This window comes from Anser anser (genome assembly GCF_964211835.1).
Source record: "Anser anser genome assembly, chromosome: 23".
Classification (NCBI taxonomy): Eukaryota; Metazoa; Chordata; class Aves; order Anseriformes; family Anatidae; genus Anser; species Anser anser.
The window spans coordinates 1887367-1910742 of NC_139744.1; the positions used below are offsets into that span (position 1 = coordinate 1887367).

General features: G+C 45.7%; 2 protein-coding genes across 2 annotated transcripts in view; both read right to left on the minus strand.

The window, feature by feature from the left end:
- LOC310885521 (uncharacterized protein) overlaps positions 1-20387 on the minus strand; it is a 39445-nt gene extending 19058 nt beyond the window's left edge. Inside the window, exons 1-8 of the mRNA XM_083808986.1 lie at positions 19529-20387; positions 18659-18741; positions 18053-18209; positions 17263-17424; positions 16791-16916; positions 16340-16566; positions 15193-15563; positions 387-967 (exon numbers count right to left, since the gene is read on the minus strand). Of these exons, the coding sequence (XP_083665112.1) occupies positions 387-967; positions 15193-15563; positions 16340-16566; positions 16791-16916; positions 17263-17424; positions 18053-18209; positions 18659-18741; positions 19529-20311 (2490 nt within the window). The 5' untranslated portion in view covers positions 20312-20387. The remainder of the gene's footprint in view (positions 1-386; positions 968-15192; positions 15564-16339; positions 16567-16790; positions 16917-17262; positions 17425-18052; positions 18210-18658; positions 18742-19528) is intronic.
- On the minus strand, positions 5758-9558 carry LOC310885616 (keratin, type I cytoskeletal 19-like). The gene is made up of 8 exons (XM_083809187.1): positions 8988-9558; positions 8114-8196; positions 7783-7939; positions 7432-7593; positions 7036-7161; positions 6701-6927; positions 6456-6544; positions 5758-6050 (listed from the first exon to the last, which is right to left on the minus strand). The coding sequence occupies exons 1-8, from the start codon at positions 9480-9482 to the stop codon at positions 6031-6033; spliced, it is 1359 nt and encodes a 452-aa protein (XP_083665313.1). The 5' UTR covers positions 9483-9558; the 3' UTR covers positions 5758-6030.
- Positions 20388-23376: the final 2989 nt, after the last annotated feature.

Here is a 23376-nt window from a genome sequence, read left to right on the forward strand (position 1 = left end):
GCAAAACCACAGGGAATTCAGATCTTGCAGTCCTTGCAAGATCTTTGTGCTTTGGCTTCGCAATTCATCCAGCTGAATGGGATGGGAGTGGTGGGGAAAGAAAGACTGGAAACCCCCCTGGAGACGCCGGCACAGCGCGGGGTTTGAGCTGCGTGTGCCAGCAGGTTTGGGCTGTGCCCCCCGAGCCCAGCTGTGCCCTTATGGGTCGGTGAGGGCTTCTATTGCCCGGAGCGGGGCAGTGGGCTCAGCTCTGCAGGTTTCTGGCTGGCTGGCAGCATCAGGCTGCCCCCAAGCTCCCTGCCGGCCCCCAGGAGCCCAGGGCAGGAGCAAGTCCTCACGCCGGGGCGTTAGTGCGGGCTGGAGCCACTTGCGTTCGTCAGTCCTACCTGGTTCTGGAGCTGCTCGATGGTCTGGTAGTAGGAGCTGTAGTCCTTTGAGACGGTGGGAGCTTGCTTCCTGTACCACTCGCGGATGTGGTGCTCGAGCTGAGCATTTTCTTCCTCCAGCCTCCGCACCTTGTCCAGGTAGGAAGCCAGGCGGTCGTTGAGGTTCTGCATGGTGACCTTCTCGTTGCCGCTCAGCAGGGCGTCTCCCCCCATCCCAAAGCTTCCTGCAAACCCGCCACCAAAGCCTCCTCCCATCCCGGCGCCGAAGCCTCCTGCCAGGCCCCCAGCGAAGCCCCCAGCGAGGCTGCCAGCGCTCATGCCCCCCCCGTAGCCGATGCTGCACGCTCCCCCCGCAGAGCTCCCCCCGCCTATCACGGAGGAGGCATATCGCCTGCAGGAGACGGAGGAGCTCCGGCCAGCGCCGCCACCGCAGATGCCTCCCGCTCCTCCGCTCCTGTAGGAGGTACTCGATGTTCTCTTGATGCTGCAGCTCATGGTGGAATCTATCAGATGTTCAGCCCCGAATGCAAAGCCCCTGCACAGCTGGATAGGGAAAATCAGAGTGCAGCCTTCTGCCCTCGCTGGTGCCTATTTATACGGTGCTGGGTGGGTGTCACCTCTCCGGCAGCCCAGCTTCCCATGAAGTTTGCCAGCCGGAGTGCTCACGCCAAAAGTGATGTGCTAAGGGGAATTTCTTTTGGGACCTGGGACAGCCCTCCCCATAGGTATTGTGTGTGCATGCTGATTCACAGAAAGCATGCAGTGTAATTTTGGGTGGGTGGCTGGCTGTTAGATTTTGTTTCAGATAGCATGTTGCTGGCTACTTAGTGAGTGAAACTTATTTTAATAATTCCTCTTTGATCTTTGTAGTCATTTCTTTTTTGTCCTGAAAAGAGGTGGTGAAAGCACCACCTGGTTACTGTTTTTTGTTTTCAGAGATGGAGAAATCTGAACTCGGGTACCTTAATTTTGCCTGCAGAACTGCAGCAACTGACATTTCTGGAAACAAAATCTCTAAGAGTTTAGGTCCTGTCCTACAGAGAAAACTTATCCTGGTCATTTTCTGTCAGAATATTTAGTGGTAAGTCTCTGTAGAGGACCCACTGCAGAGGCAGTAGTTCTGTTCTTATTAAACTCTGGTATCATCACCAGGAAATAATCCAATGCCTTGTGCAGAGCGATAGACATGCAGTAATGTTGTTAATTAAAGTTGTGATTTTTCATATTTTGTGCAGATTTTCAGCCAAACAAAAACTATTCTGAACAGAAATAGATGGGTAGGATCTCTAAGGCATCACTGACTGTCTTGGGAGAGGAGAGTGAAAGGATGCAGCTCTTAACTTAGCAGAATTAAGGCATGGATGGGGTCACCTTGCTCTGATGGAAAGAAATAGCAGCGCTGTTTCAAATACGGACGATCCTGCTGTCTACGTGGGAAGGGTTGTCATCTGCCTTTCCGTGCATGTGGGCTGGAAACTAGAGAAAGGTTTGTGTCCCTGAGAGGCAGAAGGGTCTGGAAGGTGCCTCCGCTGTGGGGGCTTTTGATGGGAAGGGGGAGCAGTTGTGAGACTGACCCCGATCAGTTTGTGGTAGGGATTTTTCCTTCACGTCGTGGAGTCCCAGCTGTGACGACCCCGTAGGTCCCCACTGCCTTCTAGTTTGGCACGGTGGCGCAATCGCAGCGTTTCTGTCAGAGAGTAGGATGTGATGAACCCTTTGGAAATAGAATTTTGCCATTAAATCGCTTTGGGAAAACATAAACTTAAAGCTTGAAAGACAAGGGGCCTCTTTACATGGGAGTTGAACTTTGATGGGAATTCAGCTGTGTTTGGAAGTTAAAATTACCACTGCATTTTGCTGGTTTCTTCATTTATGATCCTACTTGCCCACAGCTTGAAATTGTGGCTGGGGCAACATTTTTTCTTTTAGCCACAGCAATTATGAGCCCCATAAAAGCTACTACTACATGTTATAATTGACCGAAAACTCATGGAAAGCCATTTGCCCTCCTTTTTGATACCCCAGCACACGTTTCATAGATATGATGAAGATAATTTAATACTTTGATCTTCATAATTATGATTGTTCCTTTATTAGTAGCTCCCTAATTATCTGCACGTCAGAACCAGTTGCTTTGCATATATAACTGAGACTGAGTCATTATTAAAAAGAAAAATTATTTTCTCACAGGGTGTGATTCCTTAGTCATATTTTCCTCATTAGATTGTTGAAATGCTCTTTTATTCTTCCCTATGAGATGTTTATTGCTCAGTGGCATTGATGCCAGAGGTGTTGATTTTATGTTGTCTTGAGTGTTGTTGCATCACGACATCTGACCCAACAATTCCCAACATTTCCCAATGCTGTAAGTCCATGTAATTCCCTACCATCCCCAGAAGCCTTTTCTCTGTCCCTCTATTCCTTTTTTTTTTCTTCTATTTTTTTTGAGCAGCTGATCTAACTCCGCTTAGGGCTCGAAACGTATCCCCAAACTCAACTTTTAGTCTTTCTATCCTGTAACTCACGGCATTTCTGTGTCTCCTATGCATTTTTGGTCCACCCTACTGTGCTTTGGCCTGAGATGGCTGCTGGCAGTCAGTTTGGAACAGGCACACCACTTTGCTTCACAGGGCAAAAAAACTGCTTCTCGACGTGCCATTAGCACTCATAATCCTTGCAGTGACAGAAAAAGGTCGGACAATTTCTGTTGTGAAGGACATAGGGGCTCCTCAGCTGCTTGAAGAGACCACTAGAGCTCTGGAATCACTTCTTGCCCTGGAAGACCTTTTGCTCACAATCAGAGAGGTTTATCTGAAGTAGCAGTGTTATGAAAACTTTCCAAGTGCTGTTTACTCTCCGGTGAAATTGGATGCAGAACCACAAGCAGATGCTCTGAACTGGCAAAAGAACCAAAACACGCAGTGGTTTTCACAGAAGCCCCGATGCTGGTGCTGGATATGTGTCTGCAGTCACACAGGAGGGAGAGGACAACCTCAGACATTTACTGGTAATTAAGTGTTCTGCAACAAATGAGTCAACTTTCGTCTTGGTCAGAAGAGTGCTGCTCTCATCGGCTTCATCGGGAACTCCCATCAGTGCATTCCTCCAGCTCTGCCCATCAGCATTCAGCATCTCTGATCTGTGAACTTCGTCACTTTGCTCAGAGATTAATGGTTTCCATAGCCCAGATTCTGTTCTGATTTTTCTCTTACATGACACTCTGGGATGGACCCGTATACCTTGAACATGTAGATAAATACAGAAAATCCTCTTAAATGTGAGCTGTGTTAATTCTACAGTCTAAGTTGTTAGACCAGTAGTCCTTCCTACCACTGAAAAAAATAAAAGGTTTCAAGAGTAATTCCCAAGAGAAATGAAGCTTTTCCAGTATAACAGTCCTTTCCTGTTTTCTTTCTCTCTCCCTGCTGTAATATGCTGTCATTATCAACGGTGTTAGCTAATTGCATGTAAATTCCTCACTGCCAAAGCCCTTTTCATCCCCTGTAGATCTTTTCAGGACAGTGCACAACCTGTGTTGCTTTTTCTAAAGAATCGCGGCCGAAGTGAAGGAGGTGCCAGGAGCAGGCAGCGGTATCGAGGCACCTGCCAGCGTCTGCCCAGGTTTCTGGAGCACCTGCCAGCTTGCGATGATGGCAGCGAAGCATGCTGTGCTTCTGGCACGCCTGTGTCATGTTCCATGCCTTTTTCCCGGGACAGCCCTTGCTCCATCCCTAGGTGGAGGTTGGCGCCTCGTGACTCAGTGGTAACAATAAAAAAATGTTCTGTCAGCTTCGGGAGGCCTCCAGCAGAGCCCCAGTGCTGCTGCAGCGACCGGCAGCTCCGTAGTGCGTCCCCTCCTGCCAGGCTGACGATTTTGCGTAGCTTTGGTTTTACAGATTTGACAGGAGACTGCCATCTATTCACAAAGCCCTTGCACTCCTACCAATTACTCCAGAAACAGGGAAAACCATGTGCGTGGCAGCTCTGGCGTTCCCTGGAGTTCTGTGGCTGTGGAAGGCTGTATTTCCAAGGCTTCTTTGTGCTGCTGGAAGACCAGAGGGAAACAGAATTACCTTTCAGTGCTTATTTATATGCACTAAGTGGAGTTCAAGTCTCCATAACCCTGCTCAAAAGAGGTGTCTTCATAAGAGGCTTTGACTGTGTTAAGTACAGCTGAGGCGTGAGTGAATTCTGGCAGCCTTTGGAGACGAAACTCGTGCTTGCATTCAATTTGCATCACTTTCTCTATAGTTAAAACCTTAAATGAGCTTTTTGCTTTGGAGAAGGGCTTTTCTTCATACAAATTCCCGATGCTGGCCTTAAAATAAGTCAGTTTGGAAACACAGTTTCTCAGCATGAACAGGGAGTATCTCTCTTTGTGGATATTTACTGTAGACTGCAGTTACGGTACTGTGGTGGCCAGGCCACGTAATTACTGAGAGAAAACCTAACCTAAATAACATTTTTCTAAGCTGTTTATGATGAGAAAGCCTTTCATTTATTACCCTAACAGAACAATACCGTCAGCCTTAGGTGAAATGGCACGTACTAGAGACCAGATTTGATCGGGGAGAAGGGAACAAGGGGCCCTTGGAGTGAAAGCTGTCTGATCTTGTGACACATGGTTATGGGTTAAAAAGGGGCTTCACCGTGATCTTCAGAAAGCAAAACATGTATAAAACATCAATTCTAATTTAGTATTGCCCTCTCATCTCCAATTGTATTGCATATTCTTTATCTTCTTAGAGAAGCAGAAACATGCAGCATAGAAAATACTTTCAGTGCACGAAACATGTCTGATTCCTTGGAAGGCCTTGTAGCAGCCAATTGATAATACAGACCGAAATCGGGTTCTGGCCATTGTATTGGTATTTAAATTGAAATTTCTACCATAAAACAGAGATGTTTTTGGTGCATGACACTGAGTGAAACAGGCACATTGCGTTGCATGGCTGGATTTCCTAACAGGAGTTAGCAATACGTAATTCTCCGCATAGTCAAAGGTGGAGAAATGGTGATGTCAGGAAACCTATGTGTGCTGAAGCAACCTGTCCTGAGTCACACTTCCCACAGGAACTATACCAATAATGAGCTGAGCAAAGCCAAAGGTGAATGGATTCAGATGAGTCAGAGCTGTGGCATTGAGCAGAGTTCAGTACATTAATGGTTAATTAATCTTCACGGATTACCCGTCGTTTTCTTTCTCCTTTCCTTTAGCTCAGTGACACCTTCCAGGCATGACATCCATTTTCTTGAAGCAAAACAGTTTGTTCTCAAAGTACGTTACAAACTCTGAAAGGACAACCTGTATTTTATTGGACAGCTTGGTAAATATTAATCCAAGTATATTAAATCAAATTTCTGAGACACGTTTTTATTTGCATCAAAGAAGTAATGTTTATTGGAGGCAGTTTTATCAGCAGAATTTAAGCCTTTAAGCAAGAACCAGTTGACAAAGACAAGTTGAGTAAGACAAGAGTTGCAGAATGGAAGAAGGGGTGACGAGGCAGGGGGCCAGGCACTCCTTCTGGATCCTTCTGGTTGCATCGGCTGAGCTGCAGAAGCGCTTGGGTTCCGTCTCGCATTGTCCATGGGTCACTTCAGTGCATCTTAGATGGAGGATGCCAGCATCACTGCCATCGCTCTAGCACACTCTTGCCTGTCCTGTGGAGAGCAAATGATTGTCTTAAGAGGAAATCTGATTTTCCCTGCTGATCTGACTTTTTTCACCTAACATGCAGTGTTAGCAAGAGAGGAATGGGAGGAGCTCACAAGGCTCCAAGCCCAGCAAGACGCTAGGCAATTTCTCAGAACTGTAATTTTTTAATTCCAATGTCCCAAAGAGCAGATTCTGTCCTATAAAGTTTATAATCTGTGTTTTACATTTAGGTAGAGGGAAGGGCAAGACTTCCTTGCTGTCTTTCAACCATAGGCTTGTCTGAGACAGAAAGGTGATGTTCTCTTGTTTCTGGGCTCCTCAACCTGGGAACTTTGCCCAGCCCAGAATAAAACAACTTTTTTCTGACAAAATGTATTGTCATCAGGACAGGTGTAACAAACTATTCTTACCTGTAACGTCGCCAGTCTGGGAATGAGAGTACGAAGTAGAAGAAAAGGAATGGGAGGATTTACCACCTTGGAAAGCTCCTTGGGAGGCACTGTGAGAAGAGAATAGTTCAACAAAATTTAACAGCTAAGCACTGGATATTTAGTCAAAAAAGATACTAATGTAGCTGCATGCACAAGAAGTCTCTATTAGAAATTATGTGCTCAAGGATTTCTTTAATACCCATGCTCTAATATTTAATACGTACACAATGTCTTGCTGTCCCTCCTGCAGCAGTGCGCGGTACTGAGCGATCTCCTGTTCCAGGCGGGTCTTGATGCCCAGCAGCATCTTGTACTCCTGGTTCTGGCTCTCCATCTCGCAGCGGATGCTGGCCAGCTCCTCCTCTACGGAGTTAATCTGCCCTTGGATTTGTTGCAGCAGGCAGCCGTAGCGAGATTCGGTTTCTGCCAAGGAGTTCTCCAGCGAGTTTTTCTAGAAGAGGAGAGGCAGGAGGGTAGCACCGGAGCTCTACGTCCCCTGCCCGCCGAGGGAGCTTCCCGTCGCGAGGAGGAGAGAGCCCGAGCACCCCTGCCCCAGTACCGTGCTGAGCTGCGCCTGCAGTTCGATCTCCAGGTTCTGCATTTCGCGTCTCAGTTCCGTGAGCTGGTGGCTGCTTGTCTGGATGTCCTGGCTGCTAGAAGTGACCTGCCGGTTGACTTCTTCGATCTGCAGGAGCAAAGCACGAAGCACGTTGGGAGTGAGAAAATGCCCTTGTGGAGCAGGGTGGCCGGCTGAGGGTCAGGTAGGCAGCGAGCCCCTCCCTTTGCTTGGCCCCTTGTGGAGGACAGCCTGGTCTTTGCTCCACAGCCCCTGGCTTTCCACCCATCCTTGTCCCTCAGACCTGGCCTGCTGCCCTCCCCACTGCAGCCTTTTCCTTTGTGTCTCCCCCTTGCTGTATGAGGAAGATGATGGGAGCCCTTCAGTATTGCTCCTTACCTTGACTTCATACCACTGCTCGACCTCTCTGCGGTTCTTCTCAATGATCTGCTCGTATTCGTTTCTCAGGTCGTTTAGTATCTTTGTCAAGTCTTCACCAGGAGCAGCATTGACCTCCACGCTCACGTCGCCACCAGTCTGAGACTGCAGCTGTCTCAGTTCCTGCAGGGAGTTGGAGAGAAACAAGCAGCACTGGTCATTTCTTCTGCTGGGGACAGCAGGTAAAGTAGTATCAAGGTAGGAAAGAATGATAGTCACATCACATAAGGCTGATTTTTGATATTTAACTTCAGGAACCCCAAAAAATCAAAGGAATATTTCTTGAATGTGCTGTTGAATTCTGGATCTTACCTCCTCGTGGTTTCTCTTGAGAGCAATCAGCTCATCCTTCAGGGACTCAAGCTCAGATTCCAATGAAGACCTGACCAGAGTCAGATCATCCAGGAGATTTCTCAAGCCATTGATATCAGCCTCCACAGTTTGACGGATGACCAGTTCATTCTCATACCTTTACCACAGACAACAGAGACAGAAATGAGATGATGACAGTCAACAGCACACATATTTACATGTCAGTATCCCGAAAAACATGGAGGCTGGAAATAAAACTGTGCAATGTGTTGTCTACTGAATTCGTGAACTTGACAGAAAAGACACACAGGGTTCCTGGAGAGATACTCACTTCATTCGGAAGTCATCAGCAGTCATCTTGCTGTTATCAATGTCCAGAAGCAGCTTGTTGTTGTCCACAGTGGCAGAAATGATCTGTAAAAGAGGAAGTTGGAGAGGAGTCTGAGTTCAGGACATCCAGGAGAAGAAGAAAGGAGACCCAAAGCTTTGAGAGGGCTTTGTTGTGGATTTCAGACTCATTTCCCACAAGGATGCAAGGATCATATGAGAAGGTTAGCTACAAATTTACTTGTCAAGGTAACTCAGGCTGCAACAGAGTGACCTCCAAAATCCCTATTCTTTTCTTCTATTTCTCAAATAGTTCTCCACATCTCCTAGGGATTGTGTTCATCCCTTCTCCTGCAAAGTGCTCTTTCTCAGACTGTTTACTATAATTTCTTGGTACTGATGTAAAATAGCTGTAAGGGAAGGCCTTGGTCCTTCCAGGTGGTTTATGTAGGAGTGTGTAAAACCAGAGAGAATTCAGATCTTGCAGTCCTTGCAAGATCTTTGTGCTTTGGCTTCGCAATGCATCCAGCTGAACGGGTTGGGAGTGCTGTGGAAACCCCCCTAGAGCCACCGGCACAGTGCGGGTTTTGAACTACATGCGCCAGCAGGTTTGGGCTGGTGGAGCACAGCTCAGTGCCTCGGGCTGTGCCCCTCATGAAGAAGGGCATGCCCCCCCCCCCAGCCATGCCCTTGTGGGTTGGTGAGGGCTTCTGTTGCCCGGGAGGTGGGTGATGGGGCAGCTCTGCAGGTTTCTGGCTGCCTGGCAGCATCAGGCTGCCCCCGAGCTCCCTGCTAGCCCCCAGGAGCCCAGGGCAGGAGCAAGTCCTCACGCCGGGGCGTTAGTGCGGGCTGGAGCCACGTGCGTCGGTCTGTCCTACCTGGTTCTGGAGCTGCTCGATGGTCTGGTAGTAGGAGCTGTAGTCCTTTGAGACGGTGGGAGCTTGCTTCCTGTACCACTCGCGGATGTGGTGCTCGAGCTGAGCATTTTCTTCCTCCAGCCTCCGCACCTTGTCCAGGTAGGAAGCCAGGCGGTCGTTGAGGTTCTGCATGGTGACCTTCTCGTTGCCGCTCAGCAGGGCGTCTCCCCCCATCCCAAAGCTTCCTGCAAACCCGCCACCAAAGCCTCCTCCCATCCCGGCGCCGAAGCCTCCTGCCAGGCCCCCAGCGAAGCCCCCAGCGAGGCTGCCAGCGCTCATGCCCCCCCCGTAGCCGATGCTGCACGCTCCCCCCGCAGAGCTCCCCCCGCCTATCACGGAGGAGGCATATCGCCTGCAGGAGACGGAGGAGCTCCGGCCAGCGCCACCACCGCAGATGCCTCCCGCTCCTCCGCTCCTGTAGGAGGTACTCGATGTTCTCTTGATGCTGCAGCTCATGGTGGAATCTATCAGATGTTCAGCCCCGAATGCAAAGCCCCTGCACAGCTGGATAGGGAAAATCAGAGTGCAGCCTTCTGCCCTCGCTGGTGCCTATTTATACGGTGCTGGGTGGGTGTCACCTCTCCGGCAGCCCAGCTTCCCATGAAGTTTGCCAGCCGGAGTGCTCACGCCAAAAGTGATGTGCTAATGAAATTTAGTCTTGGGTAAGTAATACACATTACCGTTCTGCTCAAGTATGTCTGTGTTGATTCACACAAGGCATGTACGATAATTTCATGTGGGTGGCTCTTTGTTAGATATTTTGTAGGATAATACAGTATCTCATAGCTTTTATTAATCTGGCAATATATCTCTAGTAATTGGAGTTAATGAAGGCTCCGCCTTGGTTGCCTGTCTCCTTCAGTCTTCAGTGTGGTGAAATTCGGTATTTCAGCCTTTGACTTCCTTCTTCCATCATAGGCAATGATTCCTAGCTCCAGCAGCCTCCAAGGGGCTCTTCATTCATTACTTTATTTGGAATTTACATTCGCTGTTTGAAAATCTGCTTTCATTTACTGAAAGAAATTGCTCATTTTATAAACTGTGTTGCCATCCTTCATAAAAGGGAACTTTACACTGGACTTTCTACTGTCTTGGCACTGCTTATGTCAAAGAAGTTCTTTCTGGTATTTATCTTTCATTTATTTTTTCTGACAGTGCAGGATGATGACAACAGTCATTTTTCCTGTTGTAGAAAACTGGGTTCTAGCCACAGAAATAGTATTTTGCAGGGGAAAACGTGTTAAACCTTTTCTCATCAAACAGCTACCCATTTTATTTTAGCTGTTTTAAATGGACTTGTAGGGAACTGAGAGGAGAAATCTCTGATATTTCAGATTTTTGTAGTCATATTAAAAATAACCATTTCTCAAAATACACTGTAGAATGATGTAATACAGTTAAAAAATCATTTACATTAGAAGACATGGTGCCAAAAACTACATCTGAAAAAATACATTAATTATCTGGACTCGTTACAGTGAATTGTGTTTGCCAGTGGTGAAAGAATATCTTGCAACATGAAACAAAGCGTAAGAAACACTTCTGTATGTTTTCCAGTGTCTATGCAATATCAGATGTTCAGTGAGTTGCTTTTTCCGTCTTTGCCGATCAAGCTTTTATAAAACAGAGAAAAGCCTCGCCGGGAAGCATGTTCTGGTTTCCAGCTGTCCACTAAATACTGGCACCGCAACCCCTACCCAAGGCTTCGGCTGGCACAAAGGAAGCCCAAGGAGCTGGTGGGAACTGCTGTGAGTTACAACATCAGAATCGGCTTATCCGCACTGAGGGAGGATGGATTCAGCCTAGACGTATTTTTGGGAGAGATTCAACAGCACAGAAGGAGAAATAAACCCACTAAAATTAGCAAAAGGAGAATGAGAAGGGATTAGGCTGCCTTGCACGTGAAGGTAAGCGTAAGAGGAGTGTTTGAATTGGAGGACAGTGTCCCTGTATGCGCCATGCGGCTGTAAAGGAGCTGGGGCTGGAGCACTGAGCAGGGGCACCTTTTAATTGTGCTGTGCTCTTGGCACCTGGCGACTGCTCTTCCACCTCTCAGACGCGCAGGGAAGCGGCACTCCTCTTTGCCAGCCTGGAGCAGCTCAGGCACCGAAGGGAACTGGGCACAGACATGGCTCCTGCCGCCGCGCCTCCGAGCGCCGACAGGCAGCTACTTGAAAACAGACGGCATCAGCCGGGGCGAAGCTGTATTCTTGCAGAGTCTTCGGTTTTGCGGGCTGGGTTTTTTAGGTTTATTGTTTTGCAATAGCTATTTTGTATATCCATGCGCCTCTTTTTCTTCTTTGGTCAAAAGAATTCTATTGGCTTGCCAATAAAATGCTGTCGAGGTGGAAGGGGAGGGATGTGAACTGTTACCACTGGAATATCCTCTGCTACCTGTAGAGGTGCTCAGTGCTTAGAAGCTTAGTATGTGGTGAGGTATAAACTCCAGGTGCTGAATCCCAGCACTTGAATTCATCTGCCTAAAGGCATGTCCTTGCCTGTGACTTGGAAAGAACCTAGAGATGTTAGCTCTGACTTCTGAAGGAAGGGGAGTTCAAGGTGGGTAAAATAGTCCTTAAGAGAGAAATAAAATTTTGAACTTAAAGTGAGACTAAATTATGAAAAGATATCTACAAATTTATGATGTAACAAATTTCAGTCACCTGGCTTTAATTAGAAACACCTTCCTGTCAGTTCTGATTTTGTGAACTGCTGTGTTTAGACAGAATGCTGTCATATCCTTGGGCATCATGTGCTTCTTTCCAAGGCTGAAACACTCTGGGATGCTATCTATTGTCCATGCAGAATTTTTTTTTCTATGCCTTTTCCACCATTCTCTGAATCTTTTTCAGCTCTTTGTGTTATTTTTGAGAAAGTGTCACCAAAACTTCCCACAGGACTCACAGTACAGCTCAAGGTATCCACGTGCCCTAGACTGACACAGTGAAATAAATTATGTTCTTCAGTTTGATCTTCTCTATGTTGAGCAGAGAATCATCCCTGTGGCCATAACCTTCAGTGGGACATGGTGCCAAGTCTCACAGCTTTCCATGGCAAACCCCGGCTGTATGCCGTTCGTCCAGCATTCCTACTCTCCAGGTCCACAGGGTTTTCCTCATCTGTGTAAGATACAGTGAGATTCGTTATGCTTCTCATACTCTCTTTCAGTTTCCTCAGTCACAGCAGTGACTTTTGCCTGAAAATGCTTCGTTCCCTCTAAGCAGCTCACTGACTGGGTGCTGTCTCCACCCTGTGTATTTCAGCACCTTCGGACTTCATCATATGGTGCGTAGTGCTCAGTGCCTCTTAGGTAGTTATGAGACGGGAGAATAAATTGGTTGTAAAGGTTACACTAAGTGTGGTTTAAATACACTTCAAAGCGTAGATTGACATCTGTGGAGGTAGTTGTACCATACGGGGTGCAAGAGGTAACGATACAATGCCCTCTAGGGGAGTGTGCCATAACCACAGGAGATTACTTTGAAATAATCTCCATGCCGTTCCCTGCGCGCATCGCTTCTATGTCTAGGTGATGCATGCAGGTAGCACTGGCAATACTTGTGTAGCACAGAATCTGTTTAAGAGGCCTGATAAGTCTTGCAAGCACAACACAAGCAACTACAGAGTTCAGTTTGGTGAAGATGAGGTATTTCTGTTCCCCTGAATGGTTTCCAAGTGTTGAGAAAGTTTGCGTGGCAGCATGACATGTATTTCTGGAATGTATTTCAATTTTACATCCATTCTCTGCGTCCACACCCTTGTGCGTTGGCCTATTAGGCCTTTAATCAATGGCGCTAGCTTCTCTTGCACAAAAACCACATTTTCTTTGAGCTCCACTAGAGGCCAGTCACCGAGCGCACAGCCCTCTGTCAGCAGTTAGGCCTGCAAGGCCACGTACAGGTGAGATTTGTGCAGCTTTGGGGAAATTTTGGCCCCTTGCTTGCCCCAGATACTTGCCAGCCTTTGGAGCTCTTACCTCTGTGTGCCTTTTTTTCAAATCTTGTACTCACCATCAACATCCCCTGTTGGCCTGGGTAATGCAGAGCCTTCTGCGGTCAGCTGTGTGAGCTGAACCTGCCTCAGAGGGGATCCACGGGCAGACGTGCATGTGGGGCAGCACGGGTGTTTTGTGTTCCTTTCTTTGTGGGGCAGCACAGGGGTTTTGTGTTCCTTTCCTTCTTTTCCACTGCTCGCATTACTTGAGGACTGCACGGCCTGAAGTTGACTTCTCTTCTGCGTTGTCCAGGTGGTAGCTGTACAATGGACTGAGCCTTTCAAATGAGTCTGAGGAACTTGGGTGCTACCTGCTCATTAAAATTACTAAAGCTGTGGTTTAAGATCTGCCTAATCTAGCAGCCATCTCTCCTCTAAATTATCATGCAGAAATTCCTGAGATTCCTGAAACGTGTGCGCCTGAGACTGCTTTGGAAGGCCTAAGACTGGTTTTCATTTCCTTTGATCTCTGAAGTTGTTCGGCTCCAGGAGGAAAGGTCGTTTTGTCAGCCAAGTCCCTGGAAATGGAAATGGGGGTGGGCTACAGTGAAACAAGCTAGCTTTGTTTTTATGAACAAAATTGTCCCAGTCACTGGAGAAAGCTATACTGTAAGTTCTTTGAAGTACTGAATATAAGGAAGCATAGCGCACGTTTAGCTGGACAGAAGCAAATGCAGCTTCCAGAGAGAGCTAACGACGAGAGGGTGCTTTGTGGTGCTTGGTTTGTTGGGCTGCTCTGAGCTGTTTTGCAATCTGGAGTCAGGAAAGATTTCAGGGAACAGCTGGATGAAGTTGAAAGAGTTTATGTTAATTTTCTTCACTGTACAGATCTTCTTATATCTAAAAATAAACATTCCAGTTACTTTCATGCCTACTTCATTTGACGCAGGTAGGACCCAAATGTTGTGGTTAATATATAGCATTTTATGGAGTGGAACTTGGTAAAGATCCTTTAAATTATGTTCCCCTTCTTCCTCTTTTTCCCTTCTGTTCAAAAACAGATCGCTAGTTTGTGCATTTCTAGTTTAAACTGATGAGTGTCAGATAAGTTTTTGTGAACTACAAATTGAAATATTGCTTTCATTCCACAGTCACAGTTCTGTGATCGTTCATTTCTCTTTGTGTTTCAGCTCCACAGGAGTATCAGGCACATTATTAAAAAACAAAGGTGTAGCAGGATGCTGTAGAAGATTATGATCTGCCCTGAGCGCTCAGAAATTGAGCTTTAACTCTAAATTTCATTATCAGCTGTTGTAATGTATCATCAGACTTTCTGCCTGGAGGCAGTTGTTGGCTTGGCTTTGTACTTTCGTTTTAAGTGTTTATACTTGCAGAATGGGAAAAAAAATCGTAGAGACAAGATTCTGGTTGCATCAGACAGAAATGAAATTTTATTAGCGACATTTTCCTGATACAGAACAACACAAGTAACGAACTGGTTGAATCTGTAAAGCAAGAAGTTCAAGTGCAAATGATTGAACCCACAAAGCATTCTAGGTAGAAGAAGCACATAGCATGCGTGGCAGGTGGTCCATCTGAGTCGTTCAGACGGGTCTTTTTGGATAGATGGCATCAGCAGCACTGAGGAACCGTGAGGAGCATCTCTCTTTCCTCAGGAGCGGGGGGAATGCAGAGGATTTGGGCCAATTTCTGTTTGAAACGTCTTGCGCTGTAGGATCCTCAGGGTGTGTCCTTAGTCAAAAGATTTTCTTGCATAACCTGTGTAGAGATAAAGAAAGCATTAATTTCTTCAGTACTGGCACCCAATCTGAGGCACCAATATGTACCAGGCAGAAAAGAAGCTTGATTATGTGATAGATGACCGTGAGCTGTTCCAGAAGCATAAAGGGGAACTTTGCCACAGTACGAAAGCAACATTTTTAGGGGCTTCTGCAACGAATTAGAGAGATGAGGAAAACCAGCTGGAGTTTTAACTAAGTGCTATGACGATACCATCCACGAGACTGAATAGAAATCAAATGTGTGTATCTTAAGTAGGGTTGGTCCTTCACACACAAATATAAAAGAATTTTTAATAAAAGTAAAATCAACACTTTCCAGAAGCGCTTGTTTATCCTCAGCGCTGTTTGCCCTCAGGAGAAGATGTTGATATGGTGTATAAATTGGTAATGATGGGACTGCGAGAGCACCGTGTCCGTGTAACAGTTCTCACCTTGGCTTTCACCACTGCCCCTGCAGGCCTGAGACTGGGAAGATGAAGAGTAGGAGTGGGAGCTGCTGACACCGCCTGAGATCCTTCCTCCTCCGCTTCCTCCTCCAATAACACCGCCGCAGCTTCCTCCGCTTCCTCCTCCTATTCCTCCACTGATTCCTCCACTTCCCATTCCTCCGCTTACTATTCCTCCTCCCATTCCTCCTCCCATTCCGCTGCTGGAAGAAGAGCTAACACCTCCATAGCCACCGCTTATGCTACCACTCCCTCCTCTTCCTCCTCCAGAATAGCTACCACCTCCTATTCTGCCACCTCCCATTCCTCCTCCCATTCCTCCTCCCATTCCACCTCCCATTCCTCCTGCTGGGACTCTGTGAAGAGAGAGAAAGAAAAAAAAGTTAATCAACTGCATTTTTGATCTCAGAAGGAAACCTACCTACAGGCACTGCACCCAGGCCTGTCTGTACTTTGCCTTTTCAGAACCTCACACAGATCAGAAAGACAACTGATGCGGTGCCAAAAATCAACCTCCCTTTCAATTTCAGCTTGAACACAGGAGTTTCGGCTTTTTCCACGTACTACTCATAAACTTCTTGCAAGATTTAGCGCTGCTGCTTTATCAGTTGCACTAGCGCATGGATCACTGTCCTCCAAACTGGAAAGACAGCACGTGAAGCTTCAGCTGTTCTTTCAGGCACTGTGTTTGAACAGAAGCGAGCTCACTGTGTAAGGGAAACCAGAAGAGCCTGAGCTTCCATGGAATCACACCCTGAGACTTTTATGGAAATCATCATTTTTCTGGTTCCATTTTTTTCAAAGTGACTTCCCTTTGTTGAATTCCTGGCTTTTTCTGGAATCGGTAAAAGTAAGGCCATGTACATGGGTTTCCTTTTCCTTATCCAGCTCAAAATTGGTAGTTCAGAATTTCTGCACTAATATTTCATCACGTAATTTCAATTCTGAATAGACTTGCCAAGAAATTTATAATACCTCAAACCTGGGAGGTGATTGGTCAAGATAGCTGAATTAGCCCCATTTCAGTACAAAACCTGCTTTGCAAGTCTAAACTGTTCATTTACCGTCTTTGTGACTAATTAGGCAGCCCTGGGTTTCACATAATGCTGTGTTCTTTTGTCAGTGTACATACACAAGGTCTTGCTGTCCTTCCTCGAGCAGTGCGCGGTACTGAGCGATCTCCTGTTCCAGGCGGGTCTTGATGCCCAGCAGCATCTTGTACTCTTCGTTCTGGCTCTCCATCTCGCAGCGGATGCTGGCCAGCTCCTCCTCCAAGGGGCCGATCATGCTCTGGATCTGCTGCAGCTGCATGTTGTAGCGACGTTCTGTGTCTTCCAGGTTGGATTGCAAAGAGTCTATCTGCAAATGGAAGAAAAAATGCAGTGGTTACGGGAATGTGGCAAGTCTAACTCGTTTTGGTGGAGAAATAGAAGATCTACACAAAACAGAAAAGCGTGTCTTTGATGATGAAGCAATCCAGCACCCCGTTCTCTACAGATGGAGTAAATTCTAGGCATAACCAATCTCTGTTTATTCTGGTGGCACATACAGCCTGTGTCACGGAAGCAAACACCTTTACTTACCATGCTGATTTGCGACTGCAGCTCGATTTCCAGGCTCTGATATTCACGTCTAAGCTCAGAGATCTGTTGGTTGCTTGATTGTATCTCCTGGCCGCTTGAGTGGACTTGTTGGTTAACTTCTTCCATCTAAAAAATACACATATAAAATAGGGGTATTTCTAATTATAAGAAAACATTGTGGGGGTATCATAACAGCATTTAGAAAGCAATGAATATGTGTAAAGGAAGATGTAATGTAAACTGTCTGTGTATATTTCCCACGTGCCAGTCCACTAACCCACACCAACCCTCTGTGTAATTCACCTTGCTGCCAGAACACACACGTTTTCACATGTAATACTCCAGAACTGACTTGTTACAGTAAATTGCTTAAAATCATTTAAAATGAATGTCCCTTAGTTAATGCATGAGGACATCCAGTCCTTCCAATTCTGTGTGAAAGATGTAGTAACTAAAAAACCTTGTACTTTACCTTGGTTTCATACCAGCTTTCCACCTCTTTCCGGTTGTTCTCAATAAGCCGTTCATATTCACAACGCATTTCATTCAATTTTTCCATCAGATTAATACCAGGAGTGGCATTGACCTCCACGCTGACATCACCACCAGATTGTGTTTGCAGTCCTTTCATTTCCTGCAAAACACAAAAAAACCCCACTGGATTAAAAAAAAAAAGTTGTAAGAAAGAAGAAATGTTATAGTTTCAAATAAAGAAAGGGACACAAGTCCTCACAGATCCATATCACTCCTTCATCTGCCCTTGTTGTGAAAGAAAGCAGTTTTGCCATTCCCAAGCTAAACTTCACAGTGAGCAGTAGCCAGGCACCACATACTCCTTGATCCTGAATTTTTCTCTTCAGGATGATAAGGAATTCCGTGCAACATGCTCTTTGTGAAAATCCTGCTGTGTATTGTTCTTCTCAGTGGGAAACAGCATTGCAGACAATATGAATATTTCCTTTGACTCCTCCATATATCCTATCCAATTATCCTTCCATGATTTTAGCAAGAAAATTGTGCCTGGTACTGAAAGCCATTCATTTCCCCGACCCCATTTTGCCACACGTTGACCTAGGTGTCTGCTTACATCAGTTTCAGGCAGCTGTGGCTGCTGCATACCCCTGCAAATCAAAGCCAGATTGGGTCAAGTTGGATGATCAAAGCCAGCCGGATCAGGTTACTGCTAGCAGAAGAAATACACAGGAAATTCTCTGAGGGTTGGGTTTTCATTAGTTATTAATTTAAAGTGCAGAGAAATTTACCTCCTCGTGGTTCTTCTTCAGATAGATCAGTTCTTCTTTAAGGGATTCAAACTGTGTCTCCAAGTCAGACCTGGCTAGAGTCAGTTGATCCAGAAGTGGACGTAATCCATTAATGTCGCTTGCCACACTCTGGTGGAGAGTGTATTCAGTTTCATACCTAAATCACAGACAAGAAAGATTGTAAAGCTGCTGCCAGAGCTCTCTGTTGTCTTGCTTATGAACAGTTCCCACCAGTACATCTTTGGTTGCTAGTCCCATCGTTTAGTTCTTAAAGGACCTAATTCTCTTTCCATCTACAATAGGTTTGTTTGATTTCAGTAGAATTACTCTGTGGGATTTGTATGATGAGGGTTATGCTTATAAATCTACGAGCAAAGGTGGAGAAACACAGAATGTAGTCCTTTAAACAGCACTCCTCAGCAACTTCTCTGAAGCAAAATAGCAATGAAAAGCCCTTAAAGTCATTCTCACAATGCTCTTCCCAACAATTATCTGGTCTGTTGTTGGAGCCAAGACATTGCAGTATCTACAACAGGAGAGTGGCAATGCAAATTCATGGTGGTAAAGGCAGGGAAGATGGCATGAGACAGGAAGGGAAAGACTCACTTCAGTCTGAAGTCATCCACAGTCATCCTGGTGTTGTCAATGTCAAGAAGGATCTTGTTGAGGTCCACATTTGCACCAACAATCTGGAAGGGAGAGGGCAGGTGTTAATCAGGCAGCTGTCTTTGCAGTCTGACACACAGATAGGAAAAAAATACCTGTGCTTTAACACATTTCAGAATATCTTTGTAACCCTGACTAGTGCTGCAGGTGCTACACAGAGAAGTTTATTGTCCGCAACCAAGAGAGTGCCTTTGTATAACATCAGCACTGGTTGGTGCCTTTGCTGTCAATTTTGGTTTACAAATATCCATCAAAAGTGCAATACCTTGCTGGAAAGAATAATAAAATAAGCTCACCGTGCTCCCAAAACAGTGGGAAAACATTAACCTTGCATCTGGCAGCAACAATATTCATGTAGGAGAGTAAAAAATGGCTGAGAGCTAGGGTTAGACTAAATGCAGTGGCCCACATTAGCTCATCCTGTATATTCACAAAAAGATTCAGTTTATCTGGCCACTGGTAACACAACGTAAGCAAGCACTGATTCTATCGCCCATTCGAGAGAGTGAAGAGCAAATGAACAAGGGCACTGCATTGAAGGAAGGGGACAGGCCCCCTCATGGGAGCACTAATAATGGCCTCCTGTTGCACCAAAGGATGCTACATGTGCCAAATAAAAGTGTGCCGGAGCACCCGTATCAACCAGAGCAAAGCAAAACTGGTAATCAGGCTTGGTCATCACACCAGGATGCTCCTGGTTAAAGCTAACCAAGGAATACATTGCCCCAAATAGGAACATGGTGCCGTAGCAGGCAAGTGCCAGACCTTTCTCATGAGAAGCTGCCCAAAGTTAGTCAAATTGCATCATACCTGGTTTTGCAGTTCTTCAATTGTTCTGTAATATTGGCTGTAGTCCCTGGTACCAGTGGGACCTTGCTTTTGATACCACTCCCTGATCAGACGTTCAAGGTGAGCATTTTCTTCCTCCAAGCCTCGGACTTTATCCATGTAAGAAGCCAGGCGGTCATTCAGGTTCTGCATGGTCAGCTTCTCGTTCGTGGAGAGCAGCCCGGAATCTTCACCGAAGCCCATTCCACCGAAACTACCTCCACCATAGCTGCCACCACCAAAGCTGCCACCACCGAAGCCACCGCTGCCACCACCAAAGCCACCACTGCCACCACCGAAGCCACCGCTGCCCCCGAAGCCACTAAATCCACCTCCGCTATATCCACAACCTCCAAAACTGCCTCCGCTCATGCTACCTCCATAACCACCTCCCATTCCCCCAAAACTACCTCCACATGATCCAAATCCTCCTCCCATACTTCCACCCATTCCTCCTCCGTAGCTGCCGCTGCTCATTCTCCCACCATAGCTACTGCGGCCAATCCTTCCGCAACTGCCGCTGCTAAATCCCCCTCCATAGCTGCTCCTGGAGCCTCCTCCACCAAAGCTTCTCCCAGAAAAGCCTCCGCTTCCTCCAGAAGAGGTGTATCTTCTAGTGGAGACCGAGGAGTATCCACCAGACTTGCGTATCCCGCAGCTGCTGCCCCCTCCACCACCTCCGCTGCTGCATCCTCCACCACCACCACCACCACTACCACCACTAATCTTAATGATGCTAGATGAAGATTTAGTGCCACAGCTCATCGTGACAGCAGGTAGGAGGTAAGCCACAAGCCCAAATCTAGGTGCACAGCCCGATAAGATTCAGGACTGTAGATTTTCATCCCCAGCTCTCTCTATTTATACTTTTGACAGTGGGTGTCACCATCAGGGAGTTTCCTTCTCCCAGGGCATTTACCAGCCTTGTTGTTTGTGCCAAGAATAATTTGCTGAACAATATTTTTGTGCTCCTATCTCAGGCAATCTGGCCTATTGCTGGGTTTATGGTATTTATTTAAGACCAAACTTTTCACTTTCTTTGGGTGGCATTCTCTTCACGTAGCTTTTCTGGAATAGGTAGCCTGATGCAACCTGGATCTGCTTTTCAATGCAAAAATCACCTTACCCGGGTCCTGCTGAAGCTAATGTTGGAACTGATGGTGCTACACAAAGAGAATTGTTCTTGGTTCTTCCCTAAGAGAAAGAAGATGAAACCCAAATCTCTCATGTTAAGACTGTGCATTTATTTATTTCCTTATTCATCTGCATTCCTTGCTCAGATCTATGTAGCTACTGTTGTCAAAGACTTCTGCTCTTTCATAGCCTATGCATTTAAGATCTTTTATGCTGTTTATATTCTTTTTTTTCCCCTGTATACATGACAATGCAAGAGTTTTATTAACAGGACTGTGTGACTTGTCTATTTAGATTGTCCAACTTGTGTATCTCTGCCCTCACTGTGAGAGCATATTTAGTGATGAGAAATCTCTTTCAAGCAGTGCATTGGCATTTGTACTGAAAAATCAAAACTCTTCCTTTGTGAAGAAGGCGACAGGCCAGTGCACAAGATAGCTAAGTCCTCAAATTCAAAGAAAAAAATATATTTTTTTTGCCCACCAAAAAGCTGTTGATCTAAAATAATAGGAAGATTAAGGATACTTTAATTATGCTATAAAGGCAATTGTAGCACAATTAGAAGCTTTATTAAGCCAGGCAATGACCTATAAACCACTGTGTGGAAAGACCTGTAAGGTTTAATATAAACAGCTCATTCTCCCTATTGTTTCTGTGTCATATGTCACAGAGCATAGAGTAATCGTGCGTGCTGCTTATGGCACGGAGATCCTCGAGGCTCTAAAATAGTACTGAGGGAAAAGTCAAAAGGTTTTTTATACAAATCAGTTGAAATCATGCTGTTGAGACCACAAAAGAAATGAAACCATTCTTCAGTCATGCACTGATCCCCAGAAGTTTACCCAAGATGGACCTCTAAGAGGTCCTCTAAGAGGTTTTCATCCTCAGCTGTTAGATTTGGTGCCAAAGCAGAGTATCTGAAGACAGAATTGCACGTTTCTGAAAAAGCTGTAAGAAGATCCTGAGTTTTGGCAAGTAGTGCTTGGTTCCAGGTGTCTGTCACCACCTCCAAAACTACATTTGCGTTGTAACGTTTCATCTTTGTCCAGGGTGAAAGCTCAATAAGTTGGTTCAAACACAAATCTCTTTTCCTCAGCATCCGCTTTGCTCTATTCTTACAATGCTTCCTTTGGGAGAAATTTACACCCTACTTTATAATAGAGCAGAGATTTCATTCGTGCAAACAGCCAGACCTTACTGCAACTGTACACAACAGCAAAGCCAGCAGCACCTTGATGGACCCCAAACATTTGCACACAAAATGGGTAAATTTTTGCACTTTGGCTAGAAGAAAGTGTACGTTTTTCCAGTGGCTGTTTCGCCAGATGTTACTGAAACTTCTTTATTGCCCTTCTTCCTCTCTGGTTACTGATCTTCTCCTGGCTGTAAGGCATTTATGCAGTTTAGTTCTCCCCTACAGTTGGGGTGCAGGGAGCAAAGAAGGGGAAGTCTGAGGACCCGTTGTCTGCTGTGTGCTGCCCTTTTCTCGGCAGCTTCGGAAACGCCTGTTGTAGCTGGCAGATCAGTCCTTGCTTTCCAAAGGTGGCCTCGATTTACAAATTCATTATGTGTTGCTGCTTTTTACACTCTGCTGTCAGTATCCATGTGAATATTTCTTCTACAAGCTCCATTTCTGCCCTTGCTGGTCTTTTTTTAACCATGAAATTAAGCATTATTTAACATTTTCTGACTGAATCCATCGTCCTGTCCTTCGTGCCGTGGTTTTGCCAACATTGCTGTATTGCTGCTTATGCAATCTCTTTCAAAAGCTTTCTGATCTTATCTTGCTGTTTTATACACTCAATGGCTCAAAGATGATGAAAGTTTTCAAGTAGCTGGCGATATGATAATATCTCCTGTTTCACAGCTGGAGGATGGTGGTGTCACCTCAGCAGCGTAAACACAGTTTCTGGGCTTCTGCTTGTTCTCTTATTGGTGTCGAAAGATGTAGTTTACTAAGGCAGAGTGATTTTTGTTTTTAATTTTGTTTTGCCCCTTTGTCTGGGTAGCGTGATTTTGGGCAGTGGGGGACCTTTTTCACAAATTCCACTACAGTAAGTAAAACTGATTGTCACATTCAATTTTCCATCACTGATTCTAGAGATAGTCCTTGCAGATGTTTCTCACAGACAAGCTAAAACAATCTATAGGTTTGTAAGGAGTAAAAAAATCTCTAAAATTATTGCAACAAGAGGAAGAACATTTGCCAAAAGAGTCTCTTAATCCGTTTATGTACTTTCTGAGAACATACATTTTTTTCTCTTTAATTTATACACTTTTTCTATACGTACTCATTCACTGCAGGGACTTGTCCGTACTGGAAGGTTATCCTGATAAGGTATCTTAATGTATGCTTGGAAAATACTTAAACAACAACAAAAACAAAAACAATGAAAGAAAAGAGAGAATGAGGGTGGAGAACTTTAGACAGCCTCAAAATTTCATTTTAGCTCCGTATTATCACTACTGCTTATCTATGACGGAGGAGCACAAACAGAAGACCTGCCTTTAGACCTTTGGTAGCTTTTAAGTCACATGCTGGAAGGATGCTCCTTTTCTGTGTTGCAGTTATTTCATTTTTGTTACCAGTTTGATCTTAGTGCCCTTTACAGAAATCCTGCTGGCTGTTAGGATCTGCTGTATTCTTTCGAGCTGAAAAATTTCCCCTGGGATGGCTTGTTTCTATCACAGTCACT

Excerpts from the sequence above, each read along its gene's own strand:
- LOC310885616 (XM_083809187.1), bottom strand. The coding sequence starts at position 9,482 with ATGAGCTGCAGCATCAAGAGAACATCGAGTACCTCCTACAGGAGCGGA. Across the intron at positions 6,928-7,035 it reads TGCAGGCGCAGCTCAGCACG|AAAAACTCGCTGGAGAACTC; the intron begins GTACTGGGGCAG and ends CTCCTCTTCTAG. Across the intron at positions 6,545-6,700 it reads GAGGGACAGCAAGACATTGT|TGCCTCCCAAGGAGCTTTCC; the intron begins GTACGTATTAAA and ends CTCTTCTCACAG.